Below are 24,666 nucleotides of genomic sequence, written 5' to 3'. Positions count from 1 at the left end.
GTTGTAATTGTGACCCAGAGACCACTTGAAACAGCCTCCTCTGGGGGATGTTGAAAAAGGCCCACAAACCCATTTACCAAAGTGGTCATGAGATGGATGTTAAGGAGTGAGAGTGGGTGGGGAAGAGTTAACCACTACTCCTGAACTGTTTCTTCTCCTCTCCATAGGAGCAGGATGCTTCAGGGGCTTCTCCCCTCCACTTAGCTGCTCGCTTTGGACATCCAGAGGCCATTGAGTGGCTGGTCCAGGCAGGCTTTGACACTGCAATGAAGACAAGGGAAGGTGCCGTGCCAGCTCATTATGCAGCAGCTAAGGGTGATCTCACTTGCCTCAAACTGCTGGTTGCTGCAGACCACAGGTAGGTAAAAACACAGCATACTGATATTCAGTATACTGATACTGCAAGGCACTGTTTCCTCACTTGGAGCTGTCACTCAGGCCTGCACTATGCACATGCAATGCATGGGGATATTGTTTTCTGTGTTTGCCCCAGTGCAGCTACATTTACCACCTCTTTCTGCTGCATGCAATGATGTTCTCAAGACAGGACTTGGGGGCAAAAGTCCAGGGTCCCACTCAGAGGAGGGCTCCCAAGCACAGCAGGGCTAGATAGCCACATTTTGAAGTAATACTACACATAGTCATCTAAGGAACAAATGCACGCCAGTACAATCATTGACCAGAGTTGCTGTGCTACTGCCTGCCTGTGTGGTCTAGAGAACACACACTGTTGATATAAAAATTATTCAGTAAAATGAAATCAGTGTAGATGACCATGATGGCAACACACCCCTCCTAGGCCATTCATGTGGTCAGGGCTGATGGGAGGTATAGTCCAACAACCTCTGGGAAGGGCACAAAACTGATGGAGAAAGTGCTCTGGGAGCTGGGTATGTTTTTGCACAACTTCTACAATTGCAGCTGTGCTTTCTGGTGCTGTTATTGTGCTGTGATCATGGAAGATGCTGCGATCGGGAAATGCTTTCCAGGGCAGAGCATACTGGTGTACTTGCTCTTTGTGCTGGACTTTCTTCCTGCAACAGTACACTGGGACAGCTTGTATGGAGGAAAAAGCAGCTGACAGCAACCATTTTCAGAGTTCTGAGAGTACATAGCTAGGTTAGCCTAGCAGCGTAGAGTTTTCCTTAGTGTTTTGTTTCCATGCCACGGCATTTCCCAGATGCTCTATGTTTGTTTGTTGACAGGACAGAAGGCAGGCGCTTAAGATCTTTGCTGAAGCGGATTGTGTTTCCAAAGGCAGACGCCTCATAACCATCTGCCTGAGTGCATTTAATCTCTTCCCTCATCTACTACAGCCCAGCATCTTTTCCTCCCTCTCTCCCTCCATATATATATATTTTCTCATTTATTCTGCAAAGCCATGCAGAAGCTGTACAGTGCAAGAATGACAGATATGAAAGATTAGCAATGCAAGTTGTGGGTACATAGGGAGCTGTTATAAGGTGGTCCTTTTGACAGATTTTTGCATGGCATCTGTGTGTGCAAATTTAATATACTTAGATACAAATCTAGACATAATTACTACAACGTACATAGAAACACAATGCATCTCACTGTAGTGGGGAAGACCATGCTTTGTATGGTTCTTTATCTTGGACCAGGGAATATTCTCTCCTTGGTCAAGGACACATGGTCACCCTAGTCTTATATCAGGTCAGACTATTTGTCCATTTAGCCCAGTACTGTCTACTCTGACTGCTCTCTAGGATCTCAGGCAAGAGAGGTCTTTCCCATCACTTGCTTCTACCTGAGCAACTTCACTAAAGATTCCAGAGTTTGACATGGGGACCTTATGCACTCAAGCAGGTGCCTTCTTCTCTTGCCTAAATCATCCAGAATTCAAAGAAGTCTATCTGGGAGCTCTTTCCATTCCCTTCTTTCAGTGGGATGTGACCCCACTCAGAGAAACAGGTTCCGTCTGAGGGGCATCTGGTTCTTTGTGTTTATCTGCCACCTTTCCACAGTGAGCTGTGCCCAGTGCGGCCTACAGCAAACACCCACTTATTATCATATACAAAACATTGGTTGGTGAAGGTTGGGGGAGAAAACCGTTAACAAAATGTATCACTAAATTCAAAGAGAAAGATCAACAATTCAGCAAACATAAAGTAAATTCAGTATTACAAAAGAAACGATCTAGACTTAAATGCTTAAGTACAAAGCAATGTGTTCTTGTTATGCTTGAGGCTGTTGCTGCCCAGTCAATGTCTTTCTGATGTGCTTATCGTTTGGGTGGATTTTCCAATATATCTCTGATAGATATTCCCAAAGGGTCAGATTCCTAATTTCTAGAGCCCTCGTGTGTTGTTACAATTCCCTCAAGCTCATCTTTCACACAGAGCCCCCAAAGGCTTGTTATCTGTTAGTATCACTAGACTCCCTCAGCTGTTTACTCTGCTTCCTCTTGGGGAAACATGAGGAGCAAAAATGCTGGGAAAGACAGAGCTAAGGGAGAGGAAAATGTAGAACAACTCATCAAAGCACAGTTGAGGCAGGCTGTGGAGTGCACTAAAGCCATTGGGGTCAATATTTAAGATTGGCTTGTTTGCCCCAAAGGCTGAATACATTGAGAGAAACCTTTTTATACTCACTGTTAGGGATGGAGGAGAAATTAGATAGGCTAGTGTGTGTGTTAAAATGCATGTGTTAGTAAACATGACATACACAAATGCATGCTATTAGAGGAAATTGCTTTGCAAAAATGTGTAGATAGGCAAAATAGAATATAAAGATGTGTAGAAAAGGACAAATGTGCCCTTGAATGCTGATGAATTTCCACGATGACTTTTTAAAAAAAGAAATTCGCAAACTAGTGTGAAATTTTTCAAGAAATGAATTTTAAATTGAAGTGGGGGGGGGAGAAACTAAGAGAAACTGAAATTGACAGATTCACCTATCTCTACTCTCTCTGTGTGTCTTTTCCCTTTTACAGTAGCAATATATAAGGGCAGGCCCTTAATTAGGCAGAGTGAGGCAACTACCTTAGGCAGTTTATTATAGGCATGATGAAAGAGCAATAGTTTGTTACTTATTTATTATTCTAGTATTTTTTTTATTGCTAGGGAGGGGAGAGAGGCTTGTGGGATTTTCTACCTCAGGTGCAAGAATAACATGACAGGCCATGCACCTTGGTTTGTTGGTGGGGCATAGTTGATATTTGCTGCTGTGCCTCAGGCAGCAAAATGTCTTGGGCTTGCCCTGGTACTATGAAATATTGGCTACAGGAGACAGGTCAGAGGGAGGGAAGCTCACTGAGAGGTGATAGGAAGGCTGGCCTAGGCCATTATCACATGAAGGGCGTAGATCACTCTAAGCATTTACCACCTTATTGTTGTTGCTGTGGTGGAGAAAGTGGTGAGGAAGCATTTATAATGAAGCATTCTGGCCAAGAGCAATTGTCCTTTGCATTAACAGCTATTGAAGTAAGAGCCACTTTGAAATCCTGGGTGCAAAAATGTCTTAAGAGTCAACAGCACACCTCTAGTCCAAAGAAGCTTTTTTAATGAATGCAGCCAGCAATCCTATATCCCCCAGCCCTTATTCAGGAGGCAAGAGGAGAGTGATATAAAATAAACATGGTTGCCCTCTGCTGGTAATGGCAGTGACTGAAGTCCACTATAAAACCCCTAAAGTAATTATGTGAACTGCTTCCAATCTGTTCCCTTCACTTCTTGCTTTTAAAGGGTTAAAATGTTTCAGTAAAAAAAAAAGTTTATCTACATGTATCTGAAAACTGTTATTTAGTTATTACAATTTATTCCACTCTTTTTTTCAAGAAGCTCAGGGCAGCAGACGTGGTTCTCTCCTCTCTTCCCCAGACAACCTAATTTTATTTTCACAATAAACTTGTAGGGTAGGTTTGGTTTAGAAGGAATGACGGGCCCAAAGTCACCTGGTGAGTTTCATGATAGAGTGGAGATACGAACCTGGGTCTCCCTTTTCCAACATTAGCTGTTGCACTGCTCTAGTTCTTTATACACACGAGCGTTTTCACATTTAATTCAATATGCATTTTTTGTGTGCGCCATTTCCCCCGAGATACTAAGTCCTCTTGATTAATCATAGGATTCCAATTCGACGACAATTTTGCATTTTTTTGTCCCAAACCTCTATTTCTGCATTATAATAAAGTTACATTTTTGCTGCTACCCCCACCGTGCTGCAGCTCCTTCTGCTGCTATTTCTGTTATTGCTGCTGCTGCTGCCTCCATTTCCACTCCTTTATAACTTGTGTCATATTCCATGTACTATACCTGGTGCCCGGTACATTTCTCAGTGATTTGGGGCTTTGTTGCATTTGGGAAGTTCTCTTTTTTAATACAGCTTTTCAGTTTTCCAATCCCCCATTTCCATCAGGTGCTCCCCTTTGCTTTCATGTTAGAGTATTTTCCCCAGTGTCTTCAATAAGTTATTTCCCTTGAAAAACGTCAAAATACAGGGAAAGTTCTGCTATAAGACATCTGGCTCCTCAAGCTCTGCCTTTCAAATACAGCCTTCAGCCTTGCTCTCAGATGCCCTCATCACCTGGGCTTTTGGCTTGTCACCTTTGACCTGGCAGAGAATCTGTGCCTCTGACAGCTTCATGATATATATAAATTCCATGTGTCACTCTGGGAATGTTCCTGTGTACATGCAAAAATACATTAAGTAAGGAACTATGTAAGTATCACACAGAGGCAATGAATTCCCAACCCCCATCACTTCTAATATTGGCATAATTCCTCTCCTCCAACAGTTGTGTGAACAAGCAAACTCAGAGTGGAGCTACCCCGCTGTATCTTGCCTGCCAGGAGGGCCACCTGCACATTGTCCAGTTCCTGGTGAAGGACTATGAGGCTGATGTGCACCTGAGAGCACATGATGGCATGACAGTGCTCCACGCAGCTGCCTGTAGTGGTCATTACGCTGTTGTCGTCTGGCTGGTAAACCTGTACTTTTATATTTTAGGTAGCAAGTGTCGTTTCTCGACAAGAATATGTTCCTCTGGATAACTGTGCCACTGAAGGCCCCTTCATAATTCCTTTTTATTGCACATTCATGATGTTTTCTGTTCCTTATGTTATTGGGACAGTCACACACAATCCCACTTTTTTCCTTTTCTTTTAAAAAGTATATTCATTGATACTTGTCCAAAGATATACAAAAATTCATACCCATTGTGAACTATCTTTTTATAATGAAATAATATAAAAAAGAACAGAGGCAGAAAGAGTATAAGAAAGAAAAGGAAGAGAGAGAGAGAAGAAAGATAAAAGACTTCTGATTCTCTGTCCTGCAGCTAAATATAGTATTCACTGATTAACGTCCAACCAGTCTGTCTTCCATAAACCAGTATTTTTTTCAATCTTCAAATCCAGATAAGCAAGAAACATTTACATTTTAGCAATGGGAGTATATTATTTGAATCAACCATGACATCATTTTGTCCACTATAGATTGTTCTGCAGTCATATGCCAGCCATGGAGCTCAATATTCCTTTTTTATCATTCATGTTCTTAAATGCTGCATTGTTAACTAATTTGATTGCCACTCATATCTTTAATAATCAGAAACTTCCAGAATACAGAGGTCTGCCACCAAAAGGTTTAATTGCCCTTGTACATCCTTCTGTATTTAATATAAAAGGTTTGCAGTCTTAGTTTCATTAATTTCTAACACCCCTCATGTCAGGCACAATTCTGTGGTATGTATGGCATGCAGTGTATATAGAAAACAAATTGCAGAAATGGAGGGTGCTTCCACGCTATTTATGTGTTTGCAAATTCCCTCTGCTTTCTGTGCTAAAGTACCCAAGGCAGCTGTAGAAATAGGTGAATGAAAAAACAACAGCTCATCTTAAAAAAAACCATTTGGCTTTGATTCCTATGTCACCCTCCTTTCCCCCCCTTCATGTAGGTTACCTTCACTGATCTCGGCCTCACAGCACAGGATGCAGAAGGAGCCACTGCACTCCATTTTGCTGCCAGAGAGGGACACACTGCAATTGTTGACAGACTCCTCCTTATGGGAGCTAACGTGGTGCTGGACCATTGGGGAGGAACCCCACTCCACGATGCAGCTGAGAATGGGCATCTCGAGGTATTTGGTGATACCATGTAGCGAGGGAAATGAGTATTGGATCAGAACTCAATTGATGGCACAGCCGTACTCACACGGTGTGTTCAGCCATGGTTGATCATGACGTGTGCATGCCATCACTCCCCTCTCCTATGTGGCTGACAGGAGGATTTGAAATAATAATAATAATAATAATAATAATAATAATAATAATAATAGTAAAAAGACCTGGAACTGCGTTCTGGTGCGTTCCACCAGAAAAAAGCATTGCTTTCCCCAAACATTTACTCTCCCCCCCCCCCCACCTGCCTCCCAGGAAACCATCCGTGTGGTTACTTAACAGATTCAGAGTAGCCCACTCTTGGCTGTTTAAACAATCAGCTCATGCATCTTGTGTTTGTGTCAATCCAGCATCCATAGTGTTTAAACAGCGTAGGGAGGATTTTTTAAATGGAAGCACAAAATGAACAAATGATGGAGTTCAGTGGGAATGGTTTTTTAAGCAACGTCAGCCTACCTTCTTCAGTTGATGCAAAAAGCTTACCTTGAATAATTATTGATTTATTTGACTATTCTTTGACTGGCAAAAAAAAAAAATAATGAAGAGAAAGCCCCTGTTGCATTCATGATTCCCTTATTTGCTATAAATTGGTTGTACTGATTAGGGTGATGGTGGTTGTTTATGCATTTATTTGCAGTGCTGTCAAACCCTGATCTCCCACCAAATAGATCCAGGCATCCATGACAGGGATGGTTACACAGCGCGAGACCTGGCAGAATACAATGGACACAGGCAGTGTGCATGTTACCTACAGGAAGCAGAGAAGCTGGTAATCTAAACATTATATTTTGATCATGTACAAGTCTTAGTGTTCATGTGAGTCACTGGAGACAGAGGCTTCTGTACTGTTTGCCCGGTGAGCTGGATATGTCACCACAAGGCAGAAGACCACCACACGAGAAAGGTAAATTATCCAGGCTTCCATAATATTATGTATCCCTTGTTAAAAATCAAAGCAGAAACCTTCTCAAAACATTACTCTAAAAAAAATGAGCAGTGTGAACATTTTCAGCTCATGGTCATTGAAAGCTGACTTCCATGAGTCATTAACATGCAGCAGGCCAGTGGACAAGCCAGGGCAGATGTTCCTGATGTTCTAGCTTGCTAGGAGCAAGAGGGTTTGTTTCTTTTCTTTGTTGCCTGGTGCAGTGTTCCGGTCCACTTGTTGAGTGGTGTTCTGAGCTACAAGCACTCATTGAAGCAGGTGGGCAGTGGAGGGGTGGGGAAATAGAGTATCCTGAACGAAGGTATGGCTGGTTGGCTGGCTGGAACACTGAGCAGGAGCAGAGTACATTGCAACTTTGCATAGCAGGCTCTGCTTGTTAGATATATTAGTCACTGGGTGACTAATTAGTCACTGAGCCTGTCCCCTCTGAATCCTTAGATCTGTTTGCCTCATACCCATTCAATCCACATAAATTTATCGCCCTATCTCACCAATCGCCATGTGCCAGACAAATATTAGGAAGTTATGTCATTGGGCTTCCACAATCTCCGCTCTGAAACAAGTGGTTGGCTCCCTTCTGCAGCCCTGATGGAATTCATTCTGTGCTCCTCTTGCCTTTGCAGCTATTTTTGGCATGCTGTTGAGCAGAGTGGAAAATTTCTACCTATTTATGTCCCTAGCACGGGGCAACAAGTGGGCAAGCATGTTGAAGAGCCTCCTGGATTCCTCTGCCAGTGTGAGGACATGGATACTAGACAGCAATTAGCCAGCAACTGATGGTGAGATAAGAAGGGTCTGAAGGAGGAGCTCAGAGGCTGCTGAGTGAGAGCCTTCAGTAGGGCAGCGGCAAGTTTCCACGGCTGAGGCTCTTCAGCAGCAAGAGAGAAGCACCATGGGGCATCGGAATGGCACTGTGGCTAACTTGAGAAGCTGGCTCTGAAATCCTAATCAAGCTCTTAGGTTTCACCGAACAAAGCATAGTAAATCCTTGCCACAGCCCGAGATTTGGAATGGGAACTTTTGAAACCAGAACCTCTTCCCATCACTCAGTTTGCCATTAAAATATTAATGGGGGGAAAAAATCTCTCCAGAACACTCTTTGGCGATGACTAATTAACTCAGTGCTGATGCCCACATGTGGGTCGGGGTTCTGGAGACACAAGGGCCTGTGGACCTCTCTTGCTCAAGCCTTATGGGCTGAGGGAGGGGTAAAGACTAAAACAACTTCAGTCACGGATGAGCGCAGTCAGTTCTGTTCATGCTGTAATTCATAGGCGACGACTCCTAGAGGCCGAGGCAGTTTTGGGGGCCCCCATGTATTTTTTGAGGGGGCCCAGCTCCTCATGTTTGGAGGATCCCCTTTGTTCCTCCTTTTGCACAAGCAATGACTAAGCCAGGAAGTCCCAAGCTAACCATAGTTTCTTATTGTCCAGGAAACGTTTACCAGCTCTGGAACATAAGATTCTGCTTCGTTCCAAAGCGGGTAAACCATAGTTTGTATAAAATGGAAATATATGGTTCATTACACATTTCCTCATTTAATTGCAAGCAGAGACTGAAGGCTCAGGCAAGAGACATGTGCATCTCTTGGGTTAATAAACTAAGATATCATCATTGAAATACTGTTGCTAAATGTGCTAAATGTAAATATAGGTATGGAAGTACTTTCAAATTTCAATCTTCTCCATTTCTAGATTTTCCAATCTTAGTTCAATTCTCCACACTTCTGGATTTTTCTATGTTATTTCTACTACAGTGGTACCTCGGTTTAAGAACAGTCCTGTTTACAAACGATTCAGTTTACGAACTCCGCAAAACTGGAAATAGTATCCTGGTTTGCGAACTTTACCTTGGTCTAAGAACCAAGGAGTGCCTGGCGTGCTCTGGTCCATGGGGTCATGAAGAGTCGGACATGACTAAACGACTAAACAACAACAAAGAACGGAATCTGAACAGTGGAAGGGCACTTGCGGCAGGAGGGAAAATGCGCCTTGGTTTAAGACCGTTTCGGTTTAAGAACGGACTTCCGGAACAGATTAAGTTCGTAAACCGAGGTACCACTGTAATATATTCATTTTCAATGCACGTGCTTTCTGAAAATATACATTTTTCTAAACATTGGTTGGAGGACTATATCACTAAATTTGGATAATTGTGAATTTTGAAGGATGGCTGTGTTTCTGTTCTCATATTGTTTCAGAAAGTGAGAATCTGATAAATTTGATTTCAAATATGAACTGAACCATATTTCTCCTCCATCCCTTATGTGTACATAGCCAAAGTCGCATAATGTATAGAGTGTGTTAGGATGAAATCAACTTTATTTCCCCACCAGCTGTGAGTGTAAGATGGTGCCTGGCTAAGAGGTTGGCTTTTTATGTGGTAGACATTTGCTGGTGTTCTGTTCTCTGCCTGTAATTAGCACCACTGTACATAGTTGCCTATGCTGAGAGAGGCTTTGTTCACTAACATCCTTGGTTAGAATTACATGTCCTTCTCAGCACCTTTGACACACATACTTTGATCCAATTTCCTCCTTGCAAGCACAACCTTTGTTCCTTTATGGGCCTGTTACTTCTTGCATTTGTGCAATGTCTTACAGTAAATGTTAGGGGAAACCTTTTGGGAGGAAGCTGCAAGAGGAGCGAAGTGTGCCAGAACGCCTCCTTCTGGAGAAGTCATCTTTCTCAGCCATGCTCAGAGCTGGAAAGTTAACCCAAAGCACGCTCTTTATCAAATGGCCATCAAATTGTTACTGTTTTAATTTAGTGTTAATGTGACATTTTGCATTTTTACATTCCCCAAGAGTTTGAGATGGGCTTAACACTAGCAGTAAAGTCGGATTAATAGATCAAATGTTTAGGAAACGGAGAGAAGCATTATTTTGGAGTAACACTTGAAAACTTCATCCACTTGAAAACTGCTAGCTGGATGGGGGCAGTAATTATCTCCCTGAACTCTGCGAATAGCTCTGAGTTCATTAGTCTCATAGTTCATTATTTTATTCTAGCCCTCTACTTAAATTACACTTTTGTAATCTATCACTGCCAATCCATTATATCCATATATAATGTATGGAGGCTGATCTGATGAGAGAAGTTATTCATGTAAAGACCATACCACACAGGACATGGGCATTCCATGGTCAGATCTCTCAACTTTTAAAAAAAAGTCATTGAGAGGGCTCCCATTTTGAACCAAGCGATGATGATGAAGAAGAAGGGAAGTTTAGCCCCTTTCTCTCTCTGCTATTCTTCTGAAATAACTACTCTGAACCTGCCATTAGCTCTGCAGCTTTAAAAGAAACAGGCATGATATAAGTGCTCCTCTCACCCAACTGCATAGTTTATAGCAGCTTCAGGCTGGGGGGTAGCAATGTAAATGTACAAAATAGCATGAGGGGAAAGAAAAATCAAATACTCTCTCCACAGTGCTGCTGCTGTGATCAAAATTGCAGTGCTGTGTGACTCCTTTAAGGTTTATTTTCCTTTTTAACAAAAGTCATCACATGATTTATCTTAAGGCTTTGCAGAGGAATATGGGAGAATTCAGGAACTCATTTTCCTCAGGATGCCTGCGGAAACTTGGAACAATTCAGGCAGCCTCTGGGCCTAAATATTTTCTTGACCCTGCTGACCTCTAGGGCTGGCTACCAACAGACAAACGGTTTCTCTCTCTCTCTCTCTCTCTCTCTCTCTCTCTCTCTCTCTCTGTGTGTGTGTGTGTGTGTTGGCTCCACTAAACCCAGCTGAGCACTCTCTTTCCATACAAAACTTATTCATTTTAGAAAATGAATGGAAAAGGAAGAAGGGTGCAGGCAGTTCAGTCTCCTGGTTACAGCTAAAGGTTCTAGACCCCTTGGGCTGCTTTGCCAGTTGCCACCTGATGCCCAGCCTTCAAATATTAATGCAATGCTAATTGTGACTCCCTGACCTCCACCCTTTCTCCTGCTGGCATTTGCCACACAATGCAGTTTCTGGCTGCCTCTAGACCGAGTGGGTTCTCCAGTTTCTCCTCCTATTAAGAGTAGTTATTAATATTCCCTGGTTTGTTATGAAAGTCTGATCTCCCTAAGGGCTGGATCTAATCTGAGCAGCGTTTGTTCATCTTTTCCCTTCCGTTCCAAATGGACCCCACAAAGGACAGGAGGTGAATAACTGGTATGTACATCTTTGGAGCAGTTCCATAAATTTCTGCCTGTCATTTCTGCCTGGTGGATGATATGGGGGCCCCCTGGTGGCAGAGAAGAATTCAGGGCAGTGCGACCAGTTATGCCACACTGGACTGCAGGGCATCACAACTATGACTTGGTGAATTCAGAAGAACGGAAGGGGGGCATGCCAGATTTTGGGCTCACACAGGGCACAGGAAATTTGAAAGACCAAAGTTGACCCCTGCTGGTTGTGGTAGAGTTGGGGGTTAGCACTTTGGGTGTCAATTCAAGAAATACAGAACAAACCTACAGCATGTTAATGTCTTGAACTCCAGCTGTGCTGTGCAATGTTTGTTTTCGACTGATTTTCTGAAATGCAGTGTCACTGATGGAATGTTTCAATATCGGAACACATGTTTCTGTTGATTTAGCTGAACATATCACTAATTTAATTCTAATGGCTTTTAATTCTTTTTATTCTAATGCCTTTAGAATTAAAGGCACACTTGTTTATATTTTTAAGAATTAAAAGTACTAGTGTTTTAGTGTAACAAGTAGAAATAGCATATTATCTCTCACCTCTTTTAATGCCTTTATATTGAGGTCCTGGTGATATGCAAATATACGCCAGTCAAATGAACCAGTTGGTTGTTAAAAGGCAGAGTATTATCAACTAAGCACCTTTGCTGGCGTGGTGTAGTGGTTAGAGTGCTGCATTAGGACCTGGGAGACGAGGGTTCGAATCCTCACTTGGCCATGAAGCTCACTGGGTGACCTTGGGCCCATCACTCTCTCTCGGCCTAACCTACCTCACAGGGTTGTTGTGAGAATAAAAATGGAGGGGAAAATAAGTGTGTATGCCATCTTGAGCTCTTTGGAGAAAAGGTGGAATATAAATGTAATAATAATAATAATAATGTACTGTAATATTTTTTAATTGGATGACAGCCCTTATGTTAACTAAATGCATAAGACTAATACTAATACCAAGCTGTAAAGGGCAAATAGCACAACCATTCAATGGACACGGATACAACGGCAAACTTATACTGACACAGGTCACCCCTGACAACTGTACACAGTCCTCTAAAACAGATCCCCATACATACTCTCCCTGTGCCTAGTCACAAACCAGAGAGTGGACTGCAAACAGCAGAAAGTACAATTAAGCACAAATTTAGTGAATGACAGCATGGTAGATTGAATGATAGGATGCCAGCTAGCTTGTAGGCAGGAGCGCATCTTAGATGCAGTTTGGGATCAGGTTGTGAAGCCAATATATACCTTTCTATCTTAGTTTCTTTAACTGTATGGTTACTGCTTTGCATTTTTCTATCACGCCATGTAACTGAGTCCTTCAGCCCTATGCTTTGCAATTCCTTTCAATGTTTATTCTTTTTCTTCTCATGACTTGTGCTATTGTGCTCTTATTCAGAAAGCTGTGCATCCCATATTGTTCACTACCACCCCCGCCGTACAGCAATGTTTTTCCTCAGGATCATACAGAGCTACAAGGGAGTACTATGTGATGATTTGTTCTGCTATCCTCTACAATTATTGATGCTCTGATTGACTAGAAGGGGAAACGGCAATACAGCCATGCAAATGTGCAAGAAGCTTTTGTATTTAGAACCTCCTGGATGCTTTCCATGGGGCTGATGTAATGATTCCTCTCTTATTATCTATAGTCCACAGTGGATAACCAAACAAACCTCACTGTACACAGACATGCACTTAGAAGCTTGTGCGTGAACTAGTGATCTAGGCCTAGACATGAACTTGCTCATACACAGTGTTCAACATTTTGAGGCCCTGCTCCATGTTCTGCCAACTTTGGAGGGGTGCTTGGTGGGGGCACAGGAACAGGCTTCTTGGTACTGGCACCCAAATTGTGGGACTCCCTCCCAAAAAGGGGTTTGATTGCCTCCTCTTTTGAGCCTTGCAAGGGTGGCAAAGATTTTTTGATTCTACCATGCCTTTAAGCTGCTTGAACTTCCAAACATATTGCTCTGCTTTCCTTTGATCCACATCAGTGAGGCCAAGGAGTGGGTCTTGTCCTCTGAGCACCCCAGGACCTCCATACACACTGCCTGGGCTTGCACTTTGGTGCTGCTAACACAGCAAAATCAATATGGGCGGCAGAGTTACCAATCTCTCACCCCTGGGGGCACACTCCATTGTCTCTCGAGACAGATGGATGCCAACAACAGAACAAACCAGGCCAGAGACAGAAAAAACGCTTTTAGTTTTCAAAGGTTACATCTCTAATCTTCCCTTGTGTATTTTTAGATCCAGCAGCCAATGAGACCTCTTCAATCAGATGTAAGTGCTGCATCAAATATGCAGAAAAAAGATACTAACAGCGCTCTTCATAGAGCACCTGGTGAGTAACGCCACCCAATTAACTTTCTCGTGAAAAATATAAAAACTGAGCATCCCTGAAATTCAGTAGAGTAGACTCTTTCACATGTTAAGTGACCTCAAAGCATTCATATAAAGCTTGAAACTTGACCTTCATAATAGGAGAACCTGCCTTTTACAGGGTTCCCAGTTGTGCAGAAAGAGCCTATGTGTATGCAGGAACCTCATTAGACCTTTTAAAGAAACATGGGGGTTGGTTGTGGAGACAGAGTGTTAGATACGGAGTGTTAGATATGTTCTCTGAACACCTGCAAAAGGCTAATGTGGAGGGGATGTTGTGGGAAAGCCAGTCAGTTTATGCCACAAAGCAGACTGTTTCTTCTCGCAATTTGGGATAGGAGTGACTGTGTAGACCTACATCAGTATCCCATTTGCCACAGAGATGTTAGAGGAGGGGTTATTTATTTATAAGATTTCTTACCCACCCTCCACCATAAGTTCCCAGGGCAGGTTACAACTATAGAATATCCAATTATAAAATCAATGATAAAACACATAAAAATGGAGCAGAACAGTAGAAATTCAACAAGAGGTGGGTCTCACAAAAAAAAAGGTGAGACCTTAACTGTCAGAGGCCGGGGTAAAGATGTGTATATTAGTAACCACTTCGAGTACACATGTATATATGAATAAACTCATGATCATCATCATCTCCAGCATATGGCAAAAGCTGTACAATGAAGTGGCCAAAATGGTCTCCTCTGGATCTTGCTGAACTACATCTCTCATCATCCCTGACCATGCTGGGTGGCTCTGATGGGAGGTGGAGTCCATTCCAGAGATAAAAAAAACTTTGTTTGCTTGTGATTGAGAGTGTCCTTGAGAAAGATTAGTTTAAAACACATTGGATGAGATCTAATAAGATATATTGGATATCTCAAAGAGCAACTTTCCGTGGAAGGTGGTTTCAATCATGTCAAGAGATGGACGATCCCCTGCAGTAACTCCTTTGCTCTTTAAAAACAACAGCGTGGGAGATCTTGTTAACAGATCTCCCACATCATGTCTAGTTTGCCCTTCATATTATGGGGGTAGGCAGGCGTAATTGTGCAATGTTCCTTTGTTTACGTCCTTTGCTGGCATGACAAATACTGTTGTGTGGATGTCTACATAATTTGGAAGGAAATTAACCTGTTCTCAATGGTGCAGAGCAGAAATGTCTTAAGCTTATCAGTGGTCAATTCAATCTTCTAGCTCTCAGTGTGGATTTTGGTGCGTCACTGTAGGATTCCACTATGTTTGTCTTTCTTCCAGCTTCAAAGTCCTTCAACATGGTGAAACCCACTGAATCAGACAAATCACTGATACCCGAGCTGAAGATCAATAAATCTCTGCAGAAGGCGAGAATCACCACATTGTTCTCAAGCTCTGTATGTTGTATGATAATCTACACCTCTTTGTCTCTCATTTGTTTTGTATTCGTAATCCCCACGATCTCTCCTGCGGTTCTCTAATTCCTTTGTTTTACTTTTCTTTCTCTTTTCCTGCTAGATTTAGCCATTTGGCTGACCTGCCTCCAAACACATCCTTTCAGAAGGGTTAAAAATAACCCACAAATGGAGATATATAGCTTTATGTTCCACAACAGGGACAGGGAACCTGTTGACCCTCTGGACTTAGGTGGACTACAACTCCTATCGGCTGACTGAGGCCGGTGGGAATTGGAGTCCAGCAACATCTGGAGGGCCACAGGTTTTCCAGCTTTGCTGTAGGTAGCCCTTCTAATAACTTTGGGCTTCCTGCCATAATGTTTTGAGGATCAATTGTGGTAGATTCATGAGCATCTGTTCTTCTTTAAACTCCTTAAAAGTCGCTAACGTTAGGTGTCCTCCACGCAGGGTGAGAAGAGAGAGACACCAGATGCTGCAGTACCAGGCAACCTGCTCTCAATGCTGGATGAGCTAGGAACATCGGACATTGATGCCTTGGTGCCTACTCATGATGAGCAAGGTTGTTCAATTCCAGAGTGGAAGCGGCAGGTGATGGTGAGGAAATTACAGGCGCAGCTGGCATCCGAAGAAGGGATGGGCAGGAAGGTACCGTATTGAGCCAATAGAAGGAAACTGTGTCACTGTACTGTCTTACCTGGTTCACACGCTGGCCTCCGTTTTGACTGCAGTTAGGTTGCCCTAAGAGCAGACGGGCAAATAATATACACATTTCTGTGTTTTGTAAATGTGCTCTGCTAAGATCTAGGGAATTTGGATTTCAGAGTAATTCCCAGCACTTCCTTTTGCATGACTCCATTGCTCCCGGATCAATAAATAACCAGACAAGACAGTGAATGTAAATTTGGGATCAAATAGGCCACAACTTTATAGATTACAGATGGGAATGGTTTGGTCTGAAGGCACATAAGTTCCTAGATGGGGGATTGTCCAGGAACAACATGTAGTATTGACATCAGGTATACACCTTCGCTGTACTCTTTTTGGTGCCTGCTGTTTAGGCAAGCCTACACAGATATGTAGAATGCTGATATGTATTTTAATCTGCTTTTATCACTGAATTTATTTATTTTTTTTTATTATTTTAAATAGCTGGTTTTAACTGCTTTTACAGATATTTTTATTGCTTTATTTCTTAATAATAATAATAATAATAATAATAATAATAATAATAATAATTTTTGTAAACCACTCTGAGGTGGGGTTTTTTTGAATAGTCAAGCAGTATATAAATTTTATGGAATGAATAACTAAAATAAATAAATACATTGCCTTGGATTCAATGATAGACAAAAGGCAGGTCACATTAGTAAGTAAGTAAGTAAGTAAGTAAGGTATAAGTGTAGGTGATGGTAAATAGTTCTGTGAAAAGATGAAATTCTTTGTTCTGACTGAGGCCAGGACTTGATGATCTGTTCCAGCCCTATATTTCTATGAATCTGTGATGTGCTGAGTCACTTCTCTGACTCTTCATTTTTGGCAGGCTAGGGAAAGGGGCCTGAAGTGATGTCTTTGAATTTAACTGATGGCAGTCTTTCTTTCTTCCCTGCTGCCCCCACCCATCTAGAACAAGGAAAGTTGCACACTGGAGATGGATGACTGGCAATATTCTCAGTCTTACAATGCCATCCTGGGCCCTTTTGGGGAATTGCTCACTGAAGATGACCTGATGTACTTGGAGAAGCAGATTGAGAAACTGCAGATGAAGAAGAAATGCCAGGAGTATGAGAGTGAGCTAGGACGCCTGACAGAGGAGCTGCAGACTGTTCTCCCTGCTCCCGTCGTCAATATTACAGTCAACCGTCAGTTTCTGCAACAGGGCTCAGAGGATGGCAGCCAGGGGCTCCCTGCCTGGTGCAGTCATGTGTCTGGACTGGTAAAAAGCATGTCCATGCTGCTCACCAATGTCAATGGCATGAAAAAAGCAGCTAATGAGAAGCCAGCTCTAAGGGATTCCCATAAGTCAAGCAAGACCAAGTGTATTTCAGGTGGCACTATCAAGAGAGAAATCCTGGAGTGTGGCGTCTCTGTCAGGAATCTGAGGGGCAATTTTGAAAAGCAGGATCTTTGGAGACAAGACAAAGCTTTTGAGCAGCGAGGGTTGAATGCAATTCCCTGGGAACAAGGGACAGCCAAGGAGTCATCCCCTCAAATGTTTCTAGGCACCTGTAAAAACAAGAAGCAATTGGTTTGTGAGGAACATGAGTTTGGAGACATGGAGAATGCCAGTGATTCTGGCATCAGCTGTGAGGGAGCTTCCTCTATGAGTGGTTCTTGCGTCTCAACAGCAGAGTCTAGCAACCTCCGAAAAGAGCGCATTGTGCTTCTTTTTCTCAGTCACTGGAAGAAATCTGCCTATATGCCTTCCTTGAAACTCATGGCCAGGAGGACTCTCGACACCCAGCTGCCTGGAAAAATGGGACTGGTAGACGTGATGGCAGAGCTCAAGAAACAGCAGCCTCCAATGCAGAAGCCCTTGATGGAAATGAACAAGCTTGGCCATTTAGTTCAACAGAGATACACTATCAAGAATCTGATTAGTCACTGGAAAGACATAATCTCCCTTGTACCATCTCGACAGATCAGGCGCCTCAATCACCGGCATGCAATCTATTCTCCAGAACAATTCCTGCCATATGTCAATGGTGAGCCTATTGACTACAATAGCTTAACTCTTGACCTGTTTATGCTCGGCTATTTCCACATCCTAGAGCTGGACCTCTCTCCAGAAGAACGTAAGGCTAGGCATCTCCTTTGCTTCGAAGTTTTTGACCACTTGGGTGGGCATCGGTGGGAAACAGTGCGGGCCTTCCACAAAGCAGTGATTGATGAGATTGCTGCAGGCAAAAGAAGCTGGAAAGACAGTTTTGAGGATATTAAGAAACAATTTTTTGGTAGTAACAAGGACCCAGCTGTGAACATGGAAATCAAAAGATCACCAGTGGAAACAAATCTGAAACCAGTACCCAAAACAAGAGTCCCAAGCCTCTCTCTGGAGGAGGGAGACTCTGCCCCTGGAAAATGCTTTGAACTAGACACCTTTAGCAATGATGAGATCTGCAGGTATATAAACAGGAGTTTTGCTTTCTGGAAAGAAAAAGAAGCAGAGATCTTTAGCTTAGAGGGATGAGGATCTTTACATTAACAGTCTTCATTTGTGAATAGGTGTCTATAAGATTCAGAGTGCACAGAGTGGCCTGTCAGCACTATGACATGGAATAGACAGACATCGACTGTTCATTTTGCAAATGGCTACAAATGCCTGCAAGATTAATTTGCAAAGGGGTAAATGACAAGTGATACAGATGAAGGGTCAAGCCTTCACTTCTTCTCCGTTGCTTCTTCCCTTTAAAAAAAGGAGCAAGAAGTGTCAGTGCTTCATTACATATGGCTTCCCTTGACACAAGCACCCTGAAAAGGGCAAAAAGACTATGCCCACTCTGATGTCAATGCAAGTTTAAAAAATAAATAAACAGAAGGAGAACTTAAAGAAAAAAGAGTGAAAAGCTTTCCTCCCACCAGAGCATTGCTGACAGGGCTTAGGAAGTGATGGGTTCTCTGCCATGAAATATTCACCTTGGGATTGCTTAGTTTGTATTCAGTGTGTCTTTGTAAGAGTTCAAAAAGAGATAATGAGTTTTCCAGATATTTCCATTATATCTATATTTATAAGTTACAAACAGTGTATCAGCAAAATGATCCAACTTGGGAAGGCCCCCAAGCCTGTTTCTTTTGCTGTTTCTCTTCTCACATCTTCAAAGGACTCACCAGAGATATCAACTCTTGTTATTCACTTTGGGCATGTATTTGAGTCTCTTTGGCATCCGCTGCAATTAATCATTTACTGCTGAACCTGACATGCACAGGTCTCATGTTCTGCTACTTGCTTACTAGGCTTCATGGACTTAAAACACCTGAATGGATGTCCAAGTATAAATAATTTCATTTTGTAACTGTACATACATTTTCTATTTTAAATTAGATTGCATGTTTAATAAAAACATTTCTCTCAGTAGAAACAAAAGGTATTTCCATCAAATTATTACTTAGAGAAATCACTAGGTTGTGTGTGTTCTTAAAAAAAAGATCAGAAATGATGCAGAGTTTTTTTACTTGAGAATCTCTGTCTAGAAACACAAAACTAGTGTCTTACATTTCTTACAGAAGGAAATATAATGGGCTTGTTTAGGGACTGCATGAAACCACTCATAGTATACATTTAATAATGATGGCAAATGAGGTATTGCCTGCCCTTCACTCTCAAGGCCCCAGGGCAGGTTAGAACAATTTAAAATACAACACTAGAAATGGTTTAAAAATGTACAATTTAAAATTATGAAATGTAAGGAACAAAATTTCTGTGCTTATCACTGCAGTAACAATTGCTAAGATATACAAGGAAGAGACTGATCCAGTGTGCTGGGAATGGACAAATAGAAGAGATCTCAGGTGCACAAAGCATCAGTCAGGCTGAGTCACCACGGAACCTCCATACATTTCCTTTTGCCTTCCCATTGCCACAGTCAGACCCTTAATTTATGGCGTGATGTGGGACAGTAAAAGTAGCTCACTCTTTACTGTAGGTGGAAATGCTACCCTCTGTGACTGTTGCCCTGGTTTATTTGTGGACATTCTTGGGAAAGCAGCAGGGCACTACATAGGCAACCCACTGCAAGCTCTAGTATAAGCTCACTGGACTATATTTAGCAGCCAACAGTGTGATTGGCAGAAAGGTTTACAGAATGAGAGTGAGTGCTTGAATCATTGTCACTGAATAAATGTGGGGATGAGGTACCTTTCTTTACATTGCTATCCTTTTGTACAGTTTCTAATTAAATAACAGGACATGTGTTGAATCTTATTTCTGGCAGTCCATGGCTCATAAGCTACCCCTCCCCTCCTCCTGAATTTTGCACTTTAGACTATTAGTTCAAAAAGGCACACATCTATAGTGCATTGGTCAGAACCATCACACATTCTCATGTGCTTTTGCATTTCTCCCAGCCTGCCAAACAGGTGTGTGTGAATGTGTGAATGGCTTCACCCCACACTGCCTCTGGCCTCTCTTACTGGAATGCAGACCCTTTCAGGGGTCCAGGGAGGCCCAAATCACTTCCAGATTTTGATGCCTCTAGCAACAGCAACGGCGGCGATGAAGACAGCAACACATGACAACAAACGAAAACAATATAAGGCACGAAAAAGAGTGAGTGGTTTATATAATCATACATTTTGAAAGGGCATGTTTGTAACCCAACCTTGTGCCATCTAAACCAATATATATTTTTTTTCTTTTCTTTTCTTTTGACATTCTTAACTCTTAACTATGACTATGTATCCGCTAACAAAAGAATTATATCTTTTGCAAAACTGAATCTCCTGTTTGCTTTAATTTGCAGCTTTAAGTGAGGCAGCGTGTCACATTTTGATCCAATGCACACAAAAACAAGTTGTGAAACTTACCAGATGCCAAAAGAACCCCAGCAAGTGTCTAAATCTGAGGTCCCTTTGAACATGAGGCCCAGGCCCAGTGCCACCCTCCGCCCCGATTGGCCCTGGGGGCATGCAGCTCCCACCCACTACTGCTGCTGGCCTCAGAGATAAAAAGATTGCCCCCAGCCCCACTAACCACTGAGGCCATGGTTTTAAGTTGGTTTAGCTCCTTTTAACGGTGGTTTGCTGTTACACCTAAATCCAGTATCCTGGCTTAATCCTAATTTGCTGAGTCACTCCATCCCTGCTGCCCACCTGGCTACAGGGGCACAAGTAATGAAAATGCCCCTGCTGGTCCTTTCTGGTCCCTCCAGAACAAGCTCCTTTTTCCCACCCACTTCCTCTTCACTGACAATGGCTGTGTCCACATTACGTTTTATGTTAGAATCAATGGAGACTGAGTACTTGGTTTTTCTGTGGAATCAACACACAATGTAGATTTGTTGCATACTTTTTGCCCCTGAAATGCACTTCTTGAGAAACTGATTTCATTCCGAAAATAAAAACTCGTTGCAGATTGATTCTGCATTATCCCCACAGTGTGCCTATTTGAAAACAGATGTAAGCGCACAATCTCTTGAGCAGCTTCGTATCTGCTTCCCATGGGCACATGACATGCTTTCCTTCCAATGCCCTCGTCTTCTTATCTCTTCGTTGGTGTGTTGCTTTAAGAGCAGGTGGCCTGGAGAGAATAACCGTCAACACACTTCCCAGCCCTCTCTGGCTGTAAGCCTCAGTCTAAATATATATATACATACAGAGAAACAAGCATTGGTTGCCTCCAGCCTACAACGGCCTTAAAAAAACACACCACCCAAACCAACTCAGGGTAACTGCCTCCTCCCAGGGTCAAGGCAAGCCATTCCCCAAGCATTATTTGAGCTCCGACTGTCTGGCTGGATGTAAGAGAAGTTAACAAGGTAAGAACCGGAGGCCAGACGGTTTTGATTTCTGGCAGGGCTGAATGGGACAACATGAGATGAGAGGGAACAAGCAAACTGGATTTGGGAAGGTGGAGCTGTCAAGTCAAAAATAGTGTACAGGCCATTAACATGAGGCATGAGGAGCTGCCTCAGTTATAAGCCATTATCTGCTAGGAAGCTAAGTATCAAACTTTTCCAGAGATCAAATACCAAGAACTTCTTATCAATGCAGCACTGCTGAACAACAAACTACTGAGAGGCAAGTTTCCTGGATATCGGGAAGGAAAGGGGGTCAATATAACCACTAACTAAAATGAGAATATAACCACTAATATTGTTACCGGGGATTTTATTATCGGTAGTGTTTTGCTACTTAATATGGCATAAGTCCGATATTCAATTACTTTCTAGGTCAGCACCAAGGACCCGGTAGAGTAGATTGGGAAGGCAGGAACAAAAAGATACTGACCTGCCTCCCCCACCAAATTTCATTGCTTATGAACTACAAACTGTTCCTTTATTAAGAATGACAACTGGAGTAAGACTGCTTACAATACTGTTTTGTCTCCACACATCATATAGGGGACTGTGTGTGTCATGCTTCTGTGGAAGCTCATAAAAGCACCAAATTTGTTATTGGGGTCATAGGGGAAGGAAGCTTGATAGCAAAGCAATTGCTTTGTGTACAAAATGCCCCTGGTTCAATGCCTGGCATGTCCAGGTAGGGCTGGGAAATCAGGAACCCTGGAGAATTGCTGCCAGCCCGTGTACACAATACTGAGCTATACAGGCCCCATGGTATAAGGCAGTTTCCTAGAAACAGAATTCATCAGCCTTCTGATAACTTTAGTTTTCATTAACACAACAGCCCACCATCACAATGAAGATGGGAATGAAAGTCTTTGGGCAAGGCTGATAAAGCCCTAGATGCCATAGTGGGCTCCTGGAGGGACTTTTGGTGGCCTTCCTTCCTTATAACTAGAAAAAGCAGGATAAATTATGCAAACTAATTTACAGTGAGCAAAGGTAGCTGTATTGGTCGGTAAGTACCTTTATTGGGAAGAACAAAAAAGTCACAAAAATGTGGCAAGCTTTCAATTACTCAGAATGCTTCATGAAGCAAGATGCAGCTTTCTCTGTTTTTGAGAACACCATTTAAGAAAGTGGAGTTTCAGAACAGAGAGATTTGAATAAGGTCTGTAGCTCATTCCTCGTCCTATGCAAGGAAAATGGACAGAAGTACTTTTGGTCTGGAAGCTTTCAGGGGTGGGGGACATCAGTATAGATTTTTCCTTGGTTATCCCTGCAAGTTCCTTGTAGATACTTCGATCAGGACACACACATATGGCACTGGTTATATTCAGTTGTTTTGGGGTACGGGGTTATATGCCTAGTGTTATTATTTGGACCTACTAGGTCACAACAGTTTGCACTTCCTTTCAAGGAGTTCCATTGATCCAAAAATGTCACTAAGGAGATTTCACTTCAAGTCATAGGTTGAGGAAAAATATTTCCGATTTGAAGCACAAAACTTATTTACTTCTTTGCTTTCTGATTAAGACTAGGAAAAGTTTGTTTTCCACTGAAGTCATCTAAGGCCATTTCCCACGACAGGAGTGGAGGACCAGCATGGTGAGGAACATCGATGACTTCGATTTTTGCCTTCCATCCCACCCCCAGTCTATTCTGGAAGGACTTCAGACCCTTCGCTCCAATCCAAAACTCTCAGATGTCACCTTGATAGTCGAGGGACATGAATTCCCCTGCCACCGCAGTATCCTAGCCCTCTGCAGCCACTATTTCAATGCCATGTTTGCTGGCGACTTCTTGGAAAGCATTTCAGCTCGTGTAGAGATCAAAGAGGTGGATCCAGCCATTATGGAGACCTTGATTGACTTTGCTTACACAGGGAAGGTGACCATCAACCAAGGGAATGTGGAAGCCTTAATTCGGACATCCAACCAACTCCACTTCCCCGTCCTCCGGAAAGTCTGCAGTCGGTACCTGAGGCAGCAGATGGATGCGACCAACTGTTTGGGCATTTGTGAATTTGGGGAGCTGCATGGTTGCCCAGAAGTGTCATCCAAGGCCTGGTCATTTCTGCAGGAGAATTTTGAACTTGTGTCTCAACAAGAGGAGTTCCTGCAGCTCTCCAAAGAGAGGCTGGTTATCTACCTGTCCAACAACTTGCTCCAGGTACAAGAAGAGCAGAGTCTAGTTGAGGCTGTGCTGAGGTGGGTGAAGTATGAAAAGTCTGCTAGAGCCATGCACCTTCCAGAACTCCTTGATCTAGTGCATCTGGTTTCATTGCCAGATCAGTACCTGCAGAACCTCTTGTCATCAGAACCACTGATTCAAGAATCGGAGGCTTGCAAGACCATCATCACTAGACATCGTAGCACGGTCAGTTCTTGGAGGCACCACAGTACCCTGATTAAGCTCCAGTTTCAGCCCCAAAGCTAGAAAAGGGGTGCTGTGGTCCAATAGCTATAGGTGTCCTTAACTGGCGTGCCTAGAATCTGTGACTGTTCATCTTGGTATGCCAACTTCTTGTTTGAGATAAGTTTTCATTTCTTAATTAGCTATGAACCGTCACCTTTGATTGGCAGTGGAAGAGTTCCTGACCTTTCCCCACTAGTTCCCCTCTTTCTTCTCCTCTTCCCACCCGCCCATCCATCACTAAGTCCATTGACTCAGGAGGAACAAGGGTGTGTGTGCATGCAGTTTTCCTAGAGATGCCACTGTGAGGAGCAATGACTGACTCCTTGGTGTACATGGATTATGGTTATGTCTCTCCCAAAAACAGTTATAATTGGATCAGTACCAAAAAGGATAGTTTATTTAGATGGGCCTATCTGAATTTAAAGTGATCACAATTCCAGAGAAACACGTTAAATACTTTGTTCTAGCCCTTGTATTTTAAGAAGAACGTTTAAAGTATGGTCCAAGTGTGCCTAAATCAGTGCATCCAAATTAGTCTAAAAGACAGTGGAAAGTGGCAACAACCATCTGTGAGGAAAGCAGCTAGAAGTCCCTGCCATGGTCAGGGTAGTATTTGCAGTGAAGTATCCCAGAGTTTTATCTGAGAATTTTGCTTTACTGAATTACATCATACAAGGTCATTGTATAAAGTGTTGGAGAA

The 24,666-nt window shown here is 42.7% G+C and overlaps 1 protein-coding gene across 3 annotated transcripts in view; it reads left to right on the top strand.

Annotated features, from left to right (window-relative positions):
• The window catches only part of LOC310763724 (kelch-like protein 30), a 38,081-nt gene that overhangs the window by 2,799 nt on the left and 10,616 nt on the right, over positions 1-24,666 (top strand). Inside the window, exons 2-10 of one of the 3 annotated variants that reach the window (XM_083616338.1) lie at positions 168-358; positions 4,757-4,943; positions 5,918-6,100; positions 6,778-6,909; positions 13,529-13,622; positions 14,915-15,030; positions 15,499-15,696; positions 16,676-18,022; positions 23,139-23,927. In XM_083616338.1, coding sequence (XP_083472464.1) covers positions 168-358; positions 4,757-4,943; positions 5,918-6,100; positions 6,778-6,909; positions 13,529-13,622; positions 14,915-15,030; positions 15,499-15,696; positions 16,676-18,022; positions 23,139-23,927 — 3,237 coding nt within the window. Of the gene's footprint in view, positions 1-167; positions 359-4,756; positions 4,944-5,917; positions 6,101-6,777; positions 6,910-13,528; positions 13,623-14,914; positions 15,031-15,498; positions 15,697-16,675; positions 18,023-21,281; positions 21,522-23,084; positions 23,928-24,666 lie in introns of those variants that run through there. The other 2 variants (XM_083616337.1, XM_083616336.1) reach the window with 2 other exon arrangements.

The sequence above is a fragment of the Podarcis filfolensis genome (assembly GCF_964270895.1).
Source record: "Podarcis filfolensis genome assembly, chromosome: 5".
NCBI lineage: Eukaryota > Metazoa > Chordata > Lepidosauria > Squamata > Lacertidae > Podarcis > Podarcis filfolensis.
The sequence above is the reverse complement of the archived record's forward strand: the minus strand, read 5'-3'. Positions and strand labels throughout refer to the sequence as shown.